Genomic DNA, 17,839 nt, shown 5'->3' with positions numbered 1-17,839 from the left:
AGAAGATCCTCTCCTTCTTAAGGAAAAGTGACCCATGGAGATTATTTGCCTGAGAGATGCTAGGGTAACCAAGATATGACTTGAAAGAGCTACTATTTTTTTAATTCATATATGAGAAGTAACTCATACAAATGAATGGCTTCTCCTGCAAAGCATCCATCTGTTGAGGGATTGAGTATTTGTTCTTTTGCAGAGACGGGATTTTGCCATATTGCCCAGGCTAGTCTTGAACTCCTAGGTTCTAGCAATACTCCTGCCTTGGCCTCCTGAAGTGTGGGGATTAAAGGCGTGAGACCACACCTACAAATGCACTTCAAACATTCTACTATTGCTTCAAAAAAAATTGAAGCCCCTAAGAATAACAAATGGCAAAGAACATGCTATGCTATGTTTTCCCTTTCTCAGCTCTAACTTCAGGAATTACTTTCAGAATTAACTTACATATCTGAATATTATCAATAGTTACAAATCATTGTCCTTTGGAGTGGATTATTGTTTTCTAGAAAGAGCCATATATCATCTTAAGTTATGCATCATGAATTGAGAGGGAATACGTTTTTGTATCCAAAATGTGGTGAGACAATGAGGCTGAGATAGCAAGAGAAGTTTTAACAATGATCTGGGTAACAGAAGCAGAATAATAGCACCTTACTGCCTATCAAGGAGAAACATTCATTTGGGTTGTGAGTTCTGGGATTTAGAGTATATCTAAATGCACAGAGTTCTCCTGGAACTCTCTAGGTAGTTCAGTACTTTCTGAAGCTATACTATTTAAGTCTAAAAAGAGTACTGGGGTGTGGACTCATGAATGTGAGTTATTCTTATGTCATCATCATCATCATCATCATCATCATCATCATCATCTTCATCATGTATAATCAAGGGGAATCTGACCATAAGTGTTATGAGCAGTGGATTATTTCTGCAGTGGATCCAGTTTTCTGGTCCTGTATCAATTCCTTCCTTGCTGAGCAACCTTGGGCAAGTCTTTTCACCTTTCTGGAAGTCATGTTTCCCTGTATAAAAGATGATAGTGGTTGGGTATGGTGGCTCACACCTGTAATCCCAGCACTTTGGGAGGCCAAGACAGGTGGATCACTTGAGGTCAGGAGTTCGAGACCAGCCTGGCCAACATGGTGAAACACTGTCTCTACTAAAATACAAAAATTAGCAGGGCGTGGTGGCAGGTGCCTGTAATCCCAGCTACTCAGGAGGCTGAGGCAGGAGAATCACATGAACCTGGGAGGCAGAGGTTGCAGTGAGGCAAGATAGCACCATTGCACTCCAGCCTGGGTGACAAAGGGAAACTCCATCACAAAAAAAAATAATTTTTTAAAAGTATCACACATAGGCCAGGCATGGTCACTCATATCTTTAATACAAGCACTTTGGGAAGCCAAGACGGGAGAATGACTTCAGCCCAGGAGTTCAAGACTGGCCTGGGCAGCATAACAAGACTCCACCTCTACAAAAAATAAAAAATTAGCTGGGTGTGGTGGTACATGCCTGTAGTCCCACCAACTTAGGAAGCTGAGGTGGGAGCATCACTTCAGTCTGGGAAGTCATGGCTGCAGTGAGCTGTGATGGTTCCACTGCACTCCATCTCAAAAAAAAAGATAGTATTCTAGCTCTGGTGCTCTGTGAGTTTAGGGTACAGCTTGAGACACCAGCCTACCTGGGATTCAGGGCCCTGACTTGGCCAAATGCAAAGAAGGCCCTTTATTAGGCCAGACTTGTGCTCCAAAAAAGCAGTGATAGAGAAAGTAATGATATGTGCTTTGGAGAGGGACAAGGAGCTTCCATGGAGGGTGGTTCACATTCTTACTGGCTATCCCTGGTGCCCCATAGCCACCCAAAGTAATGCCCATTGCCCAACATATGTGTGGTGAAATTTACCAGCCATGTTTTCTTCTACTTGGTCTTGATTCCTGGGAAAGAATCTAAGATCCTCAGGATTTAGAGAGAGAGTGGAATCTCTATGGTTAAAAAAGAGGGCCTGTTCATGCTAGATTTAAATATTTTATGCCCAAGCATGGCTCTGAGGGGCAAGCATCCAGGGCATCTTGGTTTGTATATAGAGTGCATATTAAAGTTTTAAAAAAGAGTCGGATTTACTTAGCACCTGCTTGTTATGTAAATACATTACCTCTAATCCTAAACAAATTAGGGGCCATTATCTCCACTGCACAGATAAAGAAATTAGGTTCAGAGAGATGGAGTAACTTGCCAAAGCTCACAGAGCATATGAATGGTACAACTGAATTTTCAAACCTTTTGCTTACTCTTTATCCATGTTTTTCAAAGTGTAGGTCATGACTCACAAGTGTGCCAAAAAATAAATGGTGATATTGTTAGCTTTTATATGACATGAAACATAATAGAATAAAGAATGTTGGAGTACAGCATCTTATGTAATAAGGGCAAGTATTGCTTTGGAAATTTTTTCCATATATATGTGCACACGTATATATTTATGTTTAAGTAATTATGAAGTCAAACATATTTATTGTGGATCAAAGTTTGAGAGATATGCAGTATTCCAACTGTCTCAACATAGATAATTAAAGCAGTATGCTCAATTTGAATAATAATGACTAACATTTACAGTATTGAACTCTTAAGTGATTGTCAAACATTGTACTAATAGCTTTCATAGATGATCTCAGGTCACCAGCACAACAAGTTTGTTATTATTCTCATTTTACAGATGAGAAAACTGGGGGTCAAAGAGAGGTTAAATGCATTGCTCAAGCATACAAGTCAATGGGAGAGTACGGGTGTAACCCCAGACTTCCGGGACAGCAAAGCCTTTTGTTTCTAACAACATCTCTCCACTGCCTGGGTGGGCTGGTGTGTTATGTCAGGGAAGCGGGTGACTGTAAAATATGTTCACAGAAATGCACTTGGACCTTATTCTGGAGGAAATGTGGTGAGGTGGAACATGCTTATCAGATGCATGAAACGAAGTATTCAGCATCAACTGTGGTGATGCTTTGGTGGGCAAGAGTCTAGCTACACTTGAGCACTCTGGCTCACTCAGATCCAGCAGGGAGCTCTACGGTGACTCTGTCTGGATTCAAATCCTGACTGCAACTTACTGTGACCCTGGGGAGGTCACATCCTCTCTGTGCCTCAGTTACTTAGTACATACCTCATAGGCTATTTTGATGATCAAATGAGGTAATCTCTGCATTGCATAGTGCTGACGCTTAGTAAATAATTAGTAAACGTTAAATATTATTTTCCAGTTGCCTATATGTAAAGGTCAAAAAAATTACAGTGACTGCTCTGACCTGTGAGAAACACTGGAGATGTCAGCTCTACCTGAAGAGACCCTCCTTGTTTCAGGTCCTCAGTAGCTATCTTTCGCCACTGCATATAGTCCATTTCCTTCATGTCAGCCAAAGCCTGGCTTAACTCTAGAGAATGCTGAATCCTCTTATAAAGAAGAATGTTCTCTTCTTTGCCTATAAATTCTCTTTTATGCTGTCTGGAGCTGATGAACTTATTCTGTGTCTAAGAGAAGAGGGTGAGGGGAAGACTGTATTTGTTACAGGAATTAGACCAGAAGCAATAGTTTTGTAATAACTCAGTGCTCCATGCCTCCCTGTCATACGGCTATTACGCAGGTTGTTTTCAATTGTTAAGAACCATTGCTTCTTTACATGCCAACCTCCACCCTTTTCTAATCGAACTCATTTTCTATAAGGGATAAATTTTCTATGATTGTGACTTTTTCAAAGTCATCTTATGCACTGAGTCCTTTTCCTTGAGAGGTTTAGCTTTAGAACAACAGGGACCATGCCAATCTTTGGTTGACTCTAGGAAAAATAACAATTTCATTTACTTTAACACATAAGCCTTTTAAAACAGCAATTACTCTCTCTTCTTCCCTCATCCTCATGATTCCTTCCCAATCCAAAGTCCTTCCTACCGTAAAAAGGAGAAACCAGTAGTCCTCTTCATCCAGGAACTCATCATACCAGGGACTCAGCATCTGAAAGCCAAACACAGCCTATGCATTATGAGGTGGATGGTCAGCTTGCTGCATCTTTCCTGAACATGTTCACCTGGGAGCAGAGTAGGCTGAAGATTCTGGGTTCTGTAATTGGGAGATCTAATGGAACAGCAAACATTAGCTATGACCAACTAGGAGGCATTCTTTTATCTCTGAATAGAGCAGCTAACACAGCCTCTCTCTAAGTCTCAGAGAAAAGCACTAAATATTTACTTAAGAAGAGAGATGACAAATAATTTACAGAACTATTACTTGACATCGGCATATTATTTCATTCTTTTCCAAAGTAATATCCCATTTTTTCTCAAAATGGCCCTGAAAACCAAGCGTCTTTCTTCGGTGTGTCTACTCATATCTCCCACACCAACTCACAACAAAACCTGTGAGTTAGTGCTTAGCTAGATATTTTAACCCGTGCTCTCAGTTTCACTCATTCATTCATTTGACAAATGCTTTGTGAATGCCTCCTATGTGTCAGGCACTTTACAAATTGCTGGCAATATAGAGATCAACATGCTGCAAGTGTTGGTACAAGGAGCTCAACTTCCAGCATGAACAGCAGCATAACACATGCTCTAACAGGGGTATGAACAAAGCTTCTGATTCAGTCAGGGAAATCCAGGAAGAATTCATAAAGGTAAGGAGGTTTAATCTAATGTGCACGTTGCAAGATAAGTAGGAGCTCATCATAGGGAAGTTGAGTAAAGATCATGCCAGGCAGTAGAAAGAGCTTAAACAAAGGCATGGGGATGGGAAAGAACATGTTCGGGAATGATGAGTACTCCAGTGTGGGCTGAAATGTAGCATTCATGTGAAGAGCCCAGGGATGGGGAAGTGGCAAGAGAGGAAGCAGAGATGCGTTGGAATTATATATGAGGGACTTGAATGACTTGCTGAGTAATCTGGGGATTATTTTGTAGGCAATGAATTGTTGATAGTAATTTTTAAGAATGTAAGATTATCTCCGCCAACTGCCTCAATCATGCAGCCAAAAGGTGAGTTTAGGGATATAAATTTTAGTAGCTTTAACAAATCTCCTTGGCTCCTGGGAAACTTGAGTGAAGTATATTCCTGAGACAATTCAGTTCAGTGATTGAATCTGAGCAATATGTAATGTAATATAATGTTACTCATTAATAAGTAACTGTAAATATATATTAAATATAAATAATAAAAAAGCATGTGTGAAATGAGCACCCTATTAACATCCCATTTGGTTTAAAAGGTTTATGACTAGGCCAGGCGCGGTGGCTTGCGCCTGTAATTCTAGCACTTTGGAAGGCTGAGGCGGGCGGATCACCCGAGGTCGGGAGTTCAAGACCAGCCTGACCAATATGGAGAAACCCTGTCTCAACTAAAAATACATAATTAGCTAGTCATGGTGATGCCTGCCTGTAATCCCAGCTACTTGGGAGGCTGAGACAGGAGAATTGCTTGAACCCAGGAGGCGGAGGTTGCAGTGAGCCAAGATCATGCCATTGCACTCCAGCCTGGACAACAAGAGTGAAATGCCATCTCAAACAAATAAATAAATAAAAAAGATTTATGACTCAGGCTGGGTACAGTGATTCACACCTCACGCCTGTAATCCTAGCCCTTTTGGAGACTGAGGTGGGCAGATCACTTGAGACCAGGAGTTTGAGACCAGCCTGGGCAACATGGTGAAACCCCCAGCTCTACCAAAAAATAAAAAACAAAAAAAATAACTGGGCATGGTGGCGTGCACCTGTGGGAGGCGCATGCCACCCCCAGGGAGTACCAAAAATTAGCTACTGGGGAGTTCAGGTGGAAGAATCACCTGAACCCAGGAGGTGGAGGTTGCAGTGAACCAAGATCATGCTACTGCATTTCAGCTTGGGCAACAGAGGGAGACTTTGTCTCAAAAAAAAAAAAAAAAAAAACAAGACTCTACCTAATAATTAATTGATAAATACATTTATTTCTTAAGAAACAAAGCTTAATAGAGCATTTTCTATTAAAAGAAACAACCAGATATGCATTAAAATAGTAGCCAAAAATAATAAATATGATAAAACAGCATCTAAAAACCCTATAATAGTTTTTTGTTAGAATGTATTAGGATTGCCTTTAGAATTGAGCTTGTCCATCACTTGATAAACCCTCCTGGCCCCTTCTCAGAGCAGTGTATGATGCAATAGATCAAGGTTCTGCAAATGTTTTCTATAAAGTGCCAGATAGTAAATATTTTATGATATTTACTATAGGCTATATAGTCTATTGCAAGTACTCAACTGGGTAGTTGTAGGACATGGTAGTATGTAAACAAATGGGTACAGTTTTGTTGCAATAAAACTTTATTTATGGGCACTAAAATTTGAATTTCATGTATTAACCATGTGCCATAATATGTTCTTTTTTAAATTTTTTTCTACTATAAAGAAATGTTAAACCATCCCTAGCTTGCTGGCCATGCAAATACATGTGGGAAGCTGAATTTGGTGCCCAGACTGTAGTTTGCTAACCTTGCAATAGACTGAACAGGAATCTGGACACTGGCTCTGCACTTGTCAGTAAATAGCAGTGAGACCTGAGAATTTGACCCATCAGCTATACAATGAAAGAAGGGATGACAGAACCTCTAATGACTTATTCTAAGGTTATATGTGTCTGAAAAGAGGTCAGAAGAGGATGAACATGTATTTACCTACTCATTACCAGGCGCTGCATATAGAGTGTCTTTGAAGCAGCCATTATGATCCCCAATGTACTGATGAGAAAACCAAGGATCAGGTTGAGTGATGTCAGCAAGATGGCTGACTAGAAGCCCCTAGCACTTGCCCATGCCTCCATAAACACAACTGAAACAATACATGAATAACTACATTCTAATAAAAGTAAAAATAACAAAAGGAAAGTGTACATTGAAGTGTACATTGAAGGAGTAACAGAAACCCTGATGAACACAGAAACTCAGAGAGAATGAAAGGAAACACTGGGTCTCCACCACCCACTCCCCAAGCCTAGATCAGCTGGGGACCAGGAGGAACCTCTCCCTATTGTGAAAAGCTAGGCTAGAGGATCTCAGCAGCCCTCATTAACACATTAGACACCTACAGTCCTCATCACTGGGGTCCCCTGCAGTCCTCACAGGCACTAAGCCCAGCCGAGGGAGCTGCCTAATGGCCACACAGCTATGCTCCCCCAAGAGAAGGAGTTGACACTGTGCCCTGCCCCCTGTGGCCTGCAAGACTACTGTGCTATACCATCTTGGACCTGATATTACTGCTGGAATGTATCTTGCTCCAGGGGCAAGCAGCCACAACTTCTCTTCATCCCTGAGGGTAAACTGCTGCCAAACTACCCCCACCCCATGGTCTAACATCCCCAAGCCAAGCTGCAGGCAGCTGTCACACTCTTTCCCTTGGGGCCAACCACAAGTGGAACTGCTCTGCCCACTTCTACCCAACTCCTTCAGGCTGAACATTAAGCTCTCTCCTGGGGAAATGGCACTTTGATACAATTGCTTCATCTACCACTCTCAGCCACAGCTGCACTCTGCCCCTAGGGGCCTGAACTGAAATGGCATACTGCCTCCTGAGGAAACAGTGCCTTGGTGCAGCTGCGCCATATTTCTCTCCCAGTCACTGCTGAGCCCGGAACCTGTGAACTGAAGCCAAAGTTTCACACGCCCTCCTGGGAAAATGATGCGTTGGTAGAACTCTTCCATCTACCTCTCCCAGTTGCTGCTGTACCCTGGCCCCTGGGAGAACAGAACCTTGGCTGTTCAGAGCAGTCACATCTTCTCAGTGCCTGATTTAAAACAGTGTCCTGCCTCCCAGAAGAGTGGTCATGTACACCAATACCTAAGCTGAGTGGCATCTTACATCCCAGGGAAATAGTGCCTGGGCTACCTGGAATAGTCACACCCCTGGCCCTAAGCTGACGTGGCACTGAGCAGCTGTGCATTCCACGGCTAAGATGGCATAGTACCCCGGGTCCCAGGGAAACAGAACAGTGGCTGAGCTGAGGAACCCCACACTACAGGCCAAAAGAATTATAGTATCGTGCTTCCCTGGAGCTGAACTATCCCTCCAGAGTCCTAGCTGCTAAGACATCCCTTTCACTGTATCCCAAGTATTCTAGGATAGTTGGTGCCACTGTAGCTGGCTTCACAGTATGGGATGCTTCTGAGCCCCACCATCCCAGGGTCCAGAGTCACGACTACATGGTGCCTCATCCCTAGGGACCTGAGTTGCCACTGAGCGCTACTGGCTCAGGTTCCCAAACCCACTCTGTGGGCCCAAACCTCCAGAGTACCCCTTCTTCCCCAACGCTGGGCCAGGGCTGTGCTCTGTCCCTCAGGGTAGAATCACAGTTACAACCGAACCCCTGGGCTTGAGCTACTAGGCAGTGCTGCAGGGTCACATATCCTGGCTCTGTGGGCAGCCTACATCCAACCATTCTACATAAGTGAACGTGCACCCCAAGACCCAAGCGCTACTAATCTGTACAACAGACTCCTGTGACATAAGTTTACCTATATAACCAACCAGAACAGGTACCCCCGAACCTAAAATAAAAGTTAAAAAATGAAAATAAGCAAAACAATAGAAATACATGTCTATAAATATTACATATGCACATTATGTCTCATTTGAAATATAATACTACTATATTTTATGTGTACATAATAGATGTACATTATATGCATATATGTATTCATATACATTATGAAAATTATACATTTATTATATATATACACACATATGTTATGTATGTATTTTAAAAATTATTTTTAAGCCCTTTATTAAGGTATAATTGACATACAAAAACCTGTAGAAATTTAATGTATACAACTTAATGTCTTTGAAGATAAGTATACACCCATTAAACTGTCATCACAATCAATACCACAAACCTATCCTCCAAAAATTTCTTCCTGTTCCCTTTGGTTTTGTTTGTGTTTCTTTTTTCTTTTGTGGTAAAAACACTTAACACAAGACCTATTCTCTCAGTGAATTTTAAGTATACAATATAGAATTGTTAAACGATATTTCATATGTTGTACAGTAAATTTATCTCTCATGCCTGAAGCATGGTACAGTTTAATCAACACCTCCCTGAAGCCGCTGGCAACTGTCATTCTTTTTTCTGCTTCTGTGAATTTATCTGATTTAGATTCAGCACATAAGTGAGATTATGCAGTATTTGTCTTTCTGTGTCCATTTATTTTAATTAGCATGATGTCCTCCAGGTCTCACCTGTGTTGTTGCAAATGGCAGGACTTCCTTCTTTTTAAAGACTGAATAGTACTGCATCATATACACCACATTTTCTTTATCCATTCATCTTTTGATGCACATTTCAGTTGTTTTCATATCTTGGCTATTGTGAATAATTCTGCAATGAACATGATTGTGCAGATATCTCTTCAAGATCCAGATTTTAATTCCTTTGGATATATCCCCAGAAGTGGGATTGCTGGATCAAAAGGTGATTCTACTTTTCATTTTTTGAGAAACCTGCATACTGTTTTCCATACTGGTCACACCAATTTACACTCCCACAAACGAATGTAAATTTGGGCATCCAGTGTGAAAAATAGTATGCAGGTTTAGTGTCAGTGTATAGAATCACAACTGGTTTTGAATATTGATTTTATCCTGAAACTTTACTGAATTTGCTTATTAGTTTTAACAGTTTTTTGTGGTAATTTTAGGGTTATCTACATAAAAGATCATGTCATCTGCAAACAGAGGCATGATAGTTTTACTTTTTCTATATAGTTTCACTTCTTCCTTTTATATTTGGATGCCTTTTATTTTTTATTTTTCGTGTCTACTTGCTCTGGCTAGGACTCCCGGTATTCTGTTGACCAGGAGGGGCAAGAATGAGGATCCTTAGCTTGTTCTGGATGTTAGAGGAAATGATTTCAGCCTTTCGCCATTGAGTATGATGTTGCAGCAAGCTTTTCATAAATGGCCTTTATTGTGTGGTGGTATCTTCCTTATATGTGTACTTTTTGAGAGAAAAATATTTTGAAATTTGTCAAGTAATTTTTTGGCCTCTGTTGAGTTGATGATGTGATTTTTATCTTTAATTCTGTTAATGCGTTGCATCACAGTGATTGATTTGTGTAGGTCAAACCATCCTTATAACCCAGGGATAAATCCTACCTGGTAATTGTGTATAATTCTTTTAATATGCTGTTGTATTTGGTTTGCTAGTATTTTTTGCTTTTCTTTTTAAAGACAGCATCTTGCCTGTCACCAGGCTGACATGCAGTGTCATGAACATGGCTCACTGCAGCCTCAAATTCTTCCAGAAATCCTCCCTTCTCAGCATCCCAAGTAGCTGGGACCACAGGCACACACCACCATGCCCAGATAATATTTTTATTTTTTATAAAGACAGGGTTTTGTCATGTTGCCCAGGCTGGTCTCGAACTCCTGGGCTCAAGCAGTCTTCCCAGCTCTGCTTCCCAAAGTGCTGGGGTTACAGGCATGAACCACTGCACCTGGCCATGGTAGTATTTTCTTGTGAATATTTGCATCGATTTTCCTCAGGGATATTGACCTGTGGTTTACTTTCTTCTTGTGTCTTTGTCTGGCTTTGGTGTCAGGGTGGCTCTAGCCTCATAAAATTACTTTGAAAATGTTCTCTCTTCTTGTATTTTTGGGAAGAGTTTAAGAAGGATTAGTATTAATTATTAAAATATTTGATAGAATTCACCAGTGACGCCATCTTGTCCCTGGTTTTTCTTTTTTGGGAAGTTTATTATTACTTCTTCAGTCTCTTTAACTGTTACTGGTCTGTTCAGGCTTTCAATTTCTTCTCGACTTAGTCATGGTAAGTTGTATGTTTCTAGAAATTTGTTTCTTGTGGGTTGTCCAATTTGTTGATGTATAATTATTAATAATAGTCTTTTATTATCCTTTTTATTTCTGTAGGAATAAATTGTAACGTCTCTTCTTTCATTTACAATTTTATTTATTTGAATCTTCTCTTTTTTTAAGCCTAGCTAAGGATTTGTTGATTTCATTTATTGCTTAAGAAAACAAACTTAGTTTTATGTTTTTAAAAATTGAGTTTCTAGTCTCCATTTCATTTATTTCTTCTCTAACTTTTATCCTCTTCTTCCTTTTGATAAGTTTAGGTTTAGTTCTTCTTTTTCTGGTTCTGTGAGGTGTAAAGTTAGGTGGTTTATTTGAGATTTTTCTTTTTTAATGTAGGCATTTATTGCCATAAACATCCATCTTAGTCCTGCTTTTGCTACATCCCGTAAGTTTTGGTATGTTGTTTTTATTTTCATTGGTCTCAAGTATTTTCAAATGCCCTTTTTGATTTTTTTTTGAGCTACTAGTTGTTTAAAAGTGTGTTGTTAGGCCGGGCGCGGTGGCTCAAGCCTGTAATCCCAGCACTTTGGGAGGCCGAGACCGGCGGATCACGAGGTCAGGAGATCGAGACCATCCTGGCTAACCCAGTGAAACCCCGTCTCTACTAAAAAAAAAATACAAAAAACTAGCCGGGCGAGGCGGCGGGCGCCTGTAGTCCCAGCTACTGCGGAGGCTGAGGCAGGAGAATGGCGAGAACCCGGGAGGCGGAGCTTGCAGTGAGCTGAGATCCGGCCACTGCACTCCAGCCTGGGCGACAGACCGAGACTCCGTCTCAAAAAAAAAAAAAAAAAAAAAAAAAGTGTGTTGTTTAATTCTGTGTATTTATAAATTTTCCCATTTTCTATTCTTGATTTCTGGTTTCACTCCATTGCACTTGATAAAAAAAAAAAAAAAAAAAAAAAATACTTGTGGCCAAGTGCGGTGCCTCACGCCTGTAATTCCAGCACTTTGGGAGGCTGATAGGGGTGGATTGCCAGAAGTCAGGAGTTTGAGACCAGCCTGGCTAATGTGGTGAAACCCCGTCTCTAAGAAAAATGCAAAAATTAGGTGGGCATGGTGGTGGGCGCCTGTAATTCCAGCTACTCGGCAGGCTGAGGTAGGAGAATTGCTTGAACCCAGGAGAGGGAGGTGGCAGTGAGCCAAGATCGCCCCACTGCACTCCAGCCTGGGTGACAGAGCGCGACTCTGTCTCAAAAAACAAAAAAACAAAAAAACAAACAAACTTGTAATGTTATTTCATTTTATTATTTTAGAGACAGGGTTTCATTCTTTCACCCTGGCTGGAGTGAAGTGGTGTGATCATAGATGTAACCTTAAACTCCTGGGCTTAAGTGATCCTCCCACCTCAGCTTCCTAAGCAGTTAGGACTACAAACATGTGCCACCACATCTGGCTATGGAATATTTTTAATCTTAAATTCGTTAAGACCTTTTTGTGACTTAGCACATGATCTATTGTGGAGAATAAACTCATCCTAATTGGACTTTTCCTTGATGGCTAGTCTAATAAAGGGAGACCTTGTTTTCAATACATAATGTTTATAACAGAAATTTAAAACTTTCCTCATAGAATACTCTGAGGTTCATGGTTTGGGGAGGCTTCATATAACAAGAAAGTGAAGAAGGAATGGACATCAACCACTCCCCACCTCCACTGTACTTTAGAGTTATTGGCTGATTTGGGGAAGGATGCAAAATGTGTGCCTTAAGACAGTGGTCCCCAACCTTTTTGACACAGGGACTAGTTTTGTGGAAGACAGCTTTTTCCATGAACTGGGGGCTGGGGGGATGATTTCAGAATGAAACTGTTCCACCTCAGATAATCAGGCATTAGATTCTCACAAGAAGCATGCAACCCGGATCCCTCATATGTACAGTTCACAATACTGTTTGCACTCTAATGCTGCCACTGATCTGACAGAAGATGGAGCTCAGGCAGTAATGCTTGCTTACCTACTGCTCACCTTCTGCTGTGCGGCCCAGTTCCTAACAGGCCATGGACTGATACAGATTTGTGGCCCAGGGTCTAGGGACCCCTGCCTTAACAGAACAACCAACTCTTCAATATGTGAAGGTTTATGTGGGTAATTATGTAGTTACTTAGCCAGTATAGGTGACCAGATGGGATTTTTAGTCAGTTTTGTCCTAATTTGCCAGATACTAACTCATTTCTGTGAGGCATGGCCTACCTTGCAAATCTCCTTCTGGGCTTTGGGAATCCAGGGGATCACATCTCCAGAAGGCAACAGTTCCTTTAGGCCCTGAATGGTTTGGGATTTGAGTGGCAAGCGTGGACCAATCTGCTCATTCAGGTAGAGCTCGCAGATTCTGTCACCCAGCAAGTGACGAAAGATTGCATTCCCATTGTTCTTGTTATTCACAAGGACACTGAGGAAATGGTGCAGGTCCTGCCAAAGGTCAAGAAGTTGGATCTCCACTTTCAAATTCAGCTTCTTCAGGTGGTCCCGGAAAGGATTCCCTGCATAGGAGTCAGCACACAAGGCCAAGTGGATGTATCCTAAAGAAAAGCTTTGCTTGATGGCCTTCTGAATTGTCATCTTGGAGGAGTGATGGATGATGGGGGTGACGGTCCTCAGGCGAGTAGAGACCTTTGTCTCAAAGAGGCCTTCCATGTGGAGGTGGCTCTTGGCTTTCTTCTTCATGCTGGATTTTTTTGCATAATGCATATCCTTTTCCAGGGAACTGATTCTTGTTTCTTTTGAAGAAGCCATTTTCAGGAAAGGCATTTGTATAACCACTTTCTCTTGAGGACATGTCTCCTGTAGGGGCGTACCAATAGTATCTGGTTTGAGGTCCATTTCCAGAGACCAAGAGTCAGGATCTACCAATTGCCACATCTTCCTCTTGGCTTTCCTGCTTGAGTACCGTTTATGAAAGTGGTGGCACTTCTTGATGCTCATGTTCAGAGGGAGCCCTCCTACGTGGGTGTAACAAATGCTGTATAAGCGAGTCTCGTACTCCTGCATCAGACCATGGCATGCTTCCTCCTTGGCCATGGTCATCTTGGTGTGGGTGTAAAAGTTGGGAAGCCAATAGCTCTGGAGTTTGAACAGAGCCACTTTCTGCATGTGGCTCAGGATCTCCCTCCTAGTGGTTGACTGGTTGGGATGCCAGATGGAGATGCTCAGGAGGGACTCTGGAAATAATACAGAGAAATGATGGGTGAAAATGATGTGATGATGGCAGTGATGATGATGTTGGAGAGGTTTTTAAATTTTTTCAAATGTCTTTGTATAGCATTTTATTAGTTCCTCACACAATCCTGGAGTATGAAGAGTTAAAATATAGAGTCGACACATTTTTATGGTTTTCTCAGCATACAGTGATCCCTTTATCTTATTCTCCATAGAAATAAGCCATGTTACGGGATTCTTCTAGTTACTTTTTAGACTATTAAATGTTACTTCAAAGAAGAGCAAAAGCACAAGAAAAATGATTAAGAACAAGAGACATCTATGTCTGAACGGGATTTTTGATGAAGAGGTTTGGATAAGTAGAACTAGCCCTGATTTTAATGTTGTCAATTCTCAATTACCTATGTGAGTAGAGAGGAGTGCGAATAATCTCAAACTGCACATCTTTTGGAACATATCTGTATTCAAGTTAGGAATGCCTCCTCATTTAATCAATGAACAAACAAATATAAATAAATCTTACATTCTAGAGAAGAAGTTGACAAACTTTTTATGTAAAGGGCCAGCTGGTAAATATTTTGGCTCTGTAAATCACATAAAATTTCCTTCTTTTTTTAAAAGCCCTATAAAAATGTAGAAATGGTCTTAGCTCGCAGGCCACGTACACTGCATTTGGCTGGTGGGTTGCAGTTTGTTCTAGAGAATCCCAATTAAAAAAATAAAATACAAAAGTATGTAGGCTTAAATGTTACAGGTGCTTTTCAAGTATCCTGCCCCAATTCCTCCTCCTTCCTTCCAATCAGCCTTCATTGGCAGGTAATATCTCACAGAGAGGCAAGTGCCAGTTTAAGGACAACTGGTGTCTTTCAACACTTTCCTGGTTAAGGGTTGGGGTTGCCACTAGCATCTCTGACACATCAAAGATGGAAAGAAGGTGGGGTTTCCTGCAAAGAAGGAGACTGAGGATTATCAGACACTGGATTTACTTTTTTGTTGCATCCCCCCCAAAATATGCTTTATAATTCTTACTGATGTTCATGTTGCAGAGGGTTACCACCCTGGAGCCCTCCTGCAGATGGGTGGCCCTCAGCATGAGGAGGAGGGACAGATAGTAGTCTCTCACTTCCAGGTCCATCTCATCTATGCTCAGGATCTTCTCAGCGAGGATCCAGAAATCCACCAATTCTTCACCTACAGGTGAGACAGAAGAGGCACAGAGCTATACCCTAGTTTTGCCCTTTTGGTGGTTGCATCTGGGTGAATCAGCTGATATCCCCCACCAGTCTGTTCCACTGCATCAATCATCATTCCTGGTGATTAGTTCAAGGTATCATCTCTAGAAAAGTTCTACTGTGGGGGAGAATTGGAGGCATGGGGAGGAGAGGCTTAATGCATGGGAATCCTTTGACTTTTTGTTGCTGGTGTTAGAAAAACCATCACTGGAGGGGAAACTGCAAGACTCTGGGGGTGGATTATGAAATAATTAAATTTTGTCCAAAAAAATGAAGATTGGGGGAAAAAAAGACACATTTCCTAGATCGTGGACTGAGAATGGCCTGCAGAAGGACACTGGAGCCAAAAGATGTCAAAGACTACATCCCCTTTTGTTAAAACTTGGCAAGGCCTGAACTCTGAGTGGCAAAGTGAAAGATGTAGTCCATCTAGATCTTCCCTACCTGCTCCCTGGAAATCCAGGATTTCACCCTTAAAATTAGGGCTAAGGCCTGGATAAAACTTAATGTTGTTGAGCTGGAGTGTCAGCCAGGGCCAGCTACCAGCCTCCCAGAACCCAGAAACTACTGGACTCAATAGCACAGAAGCCAGTGTTCCCATCACTCCCATTACCGGGATTTGTTTACTTGTTCCTTGTCTGTCTCCCCACCAAAATAGCAGCTTTGTGAAGCAGGGACTTATGGCTCTTGTTCACCTTTGTAACCCAAGCTACCAGCGCAGTGGCTGCCACATAGCAGTGCTCAATGATATTGTTAAATGAATGAATGAATAAATGAGTAAAAGGGACTCTGACTGCTTTTCCCTTAACCTACACTATGGACCTCAGTTTTCAAAGATTATTATCCAAACTGCATTATTAAACATTTTTATATTCACCATAAACACACATAACCGTTAACTGGGGCTTAGGGCAACCTGAAAACCATTAAGAACTTGCAAAAGCCCCAGGAACAACCCCAAGAACCCACCTGCACTGCCTGTGAGGTAGGAATAGAAGCGCCACATCCCTCTGACCCCGCCAATGCATTTCTGGAGTAGCCACTGGTCTGCCTTTTTCCATCTCATCATCTTGGCTGCCAGGAAAATTCCACCATAAGATAGAAAGAATGAACTCTTCCCCTGGCCCCTCTCCCAGCCTTGCACACTGCCAGACCCCCATTTGTTTAGTGTGGTGAGGACAAATTGTGACCAGTTAGATGAATAGGGTCCAGATTATGTGGTGCTTTTGAAGCTAGGCACCATCCAGTGACACATGTTAAGGTTCATGGGAGGGACGCACAAGCATGCGCACAATTCACAGCTCATAAACACCCTCCAACCAAAGCCCCTTCCCTTCTACAGTCTCAACCTGACAGGGACTTTGCCCTTAGTGTGCATTTTAATCTAACTTTACATATATATATATATATATATATATATATATATATATATATATATATAGAAGGGGGTTAGTTGAATATAGCAGGTGATTTCTTACAACATTTTACTCTGTGAATACTCCTGAATCTTAAATTTGCCTGGGGTGAAATATATTCAGTTTCCTTTGGCTAGTGAGCCAAAAGTGACTAATTCAACTTTAGGTGAAAATTTTATTCATTCATTCTTTCAATACATGTTTATTAAATGCCTACTAAGTATCAGGCACCAATATAGGTGCTTGATATACATCAGCAAACAGGACAAAAAATCCCTGCCTCCAAGGAGTCTGTATTCTTGTGAAGGAGACAGGCATACAATAAGCATAATAAATAAGAACATTATCTAGTGAGGTTGAAGGTTATAATCAGAATAGAAAAAAGGTGGAGCAGGATAAAAGAAATTGGTAGTGCTTCAATGATGAGACAAGATTTGTACAAAGAGTTGAGGAGGTGAGAGAAGGAGCCATGTGAGTATCTACAGAAAGAGCATTCCAGGTAGGGGAAAAAGCCAGTGCAAAGCCTTTAAGTGGAAATGTGTCCAGCATGTTTGAGGAACTGCAAGGAGGCCAATGTGACTAGAATGGAATGAGTGAGAGGAGGGAAGTAGGAGGAGACGAGGTAAGAGAGGAAATAGGGCCAGCTCTCTAGGATCTTGAAGATCACTGTAGGGGTGCTGAATTTCTCATTGACACAGGAGTCATTGGTAGTATTGGAGGTGTTGAGAAGCAGTGCAGACAGTGAGGAAATAATGTGATCTGAAATACATTTTTTCCAATATTTTTATTGTGGGAGAATACATATAACATAAAGTTTACCATCTTAACTATTTTTAAATGTATGGTTTAGTGGCATTAAGTGTATTAATAATTTTGTACAACCATCATGACCATCCACCTCCAAAATTCTTTTCATCTTGCAAAACTGAAACTCTTTACTCATTAAACAGTAACTCCCTATTCCCCCTCCTCCCAGCTGCTGACAATCACCATTCTACTTCCTTTTTCTATGACTTTGACTATCCTAAGTACCTCATATAAGTAAAATCATACAGTATTTGTCTTTCTGTGACTGGCTTACTTCAATAAGCATAATGTCTGCAGGTTTTATTCGTGTCATAGTCTGTCATAATTTCTGTTTTACGTCTGAATAATATTCCATT

The 17,839-nt window shown here is 41.3% G+C and overlaps 1 protein-coding gene across 2 annotated transcripts in view; it reads right to left on the bottom strand.

Annotated features, from left to right (window-relative positions):
* Window positions 1-17,839, bottom strand: part of RGSL1 (regulator of G protein signaling like 1) — a 98,571-nt gene that overhangs the window by 60,089 nt on the left and 20,643 nt on the right. The window contains exons 5-9 of one of the 2 annotated variants that reach the window (XM_015122377.3): window positions 16,231-16,335; window positions 15,059-15,220; window positions 13,064-14,031; window positions 3,935-3,997; window positions 3,294-3,516 (exon numbers count right to left, since the gene is read on the bottom strand). In XM_015122377.3, the coding sequence (XP_014977863.1) occupies window positions 3,294-3,516; window positions 3,935-3,997; window positions 13,064-14,031; window positions 15,059-15,220; window positions 16,231-16,335 (1,521 nt within the window). The remainder of the gene's footprint in view (window positions 1-3,293; window positions 3,517-3,934; window positions 3,998-13,063; window positions 14,032-15,058; window positions 15,221-16,230; window positions 16,336-17,839) is intronic. The other variant, XM_078001081.1, reaches the window with a different exon arrangement.

This window comes from Macaca mulatta, chromosome 1 (genome assembly GCF_049350105.2).
Source record: "Macaca mulatta isolate MMU2019108-1 chromosome 1, T2T-MMU8v2.0, whole genome shotgun sequence".
Lineage (NCBI taxonomy): Eukaryota > Metazoa > Chordata > Mammalia > Primates > Cercopithecidae > Macaca > Macaca mulatta.
This window is presented reverse-complemented; position numbering and strand designations above follow the sequence as displayed.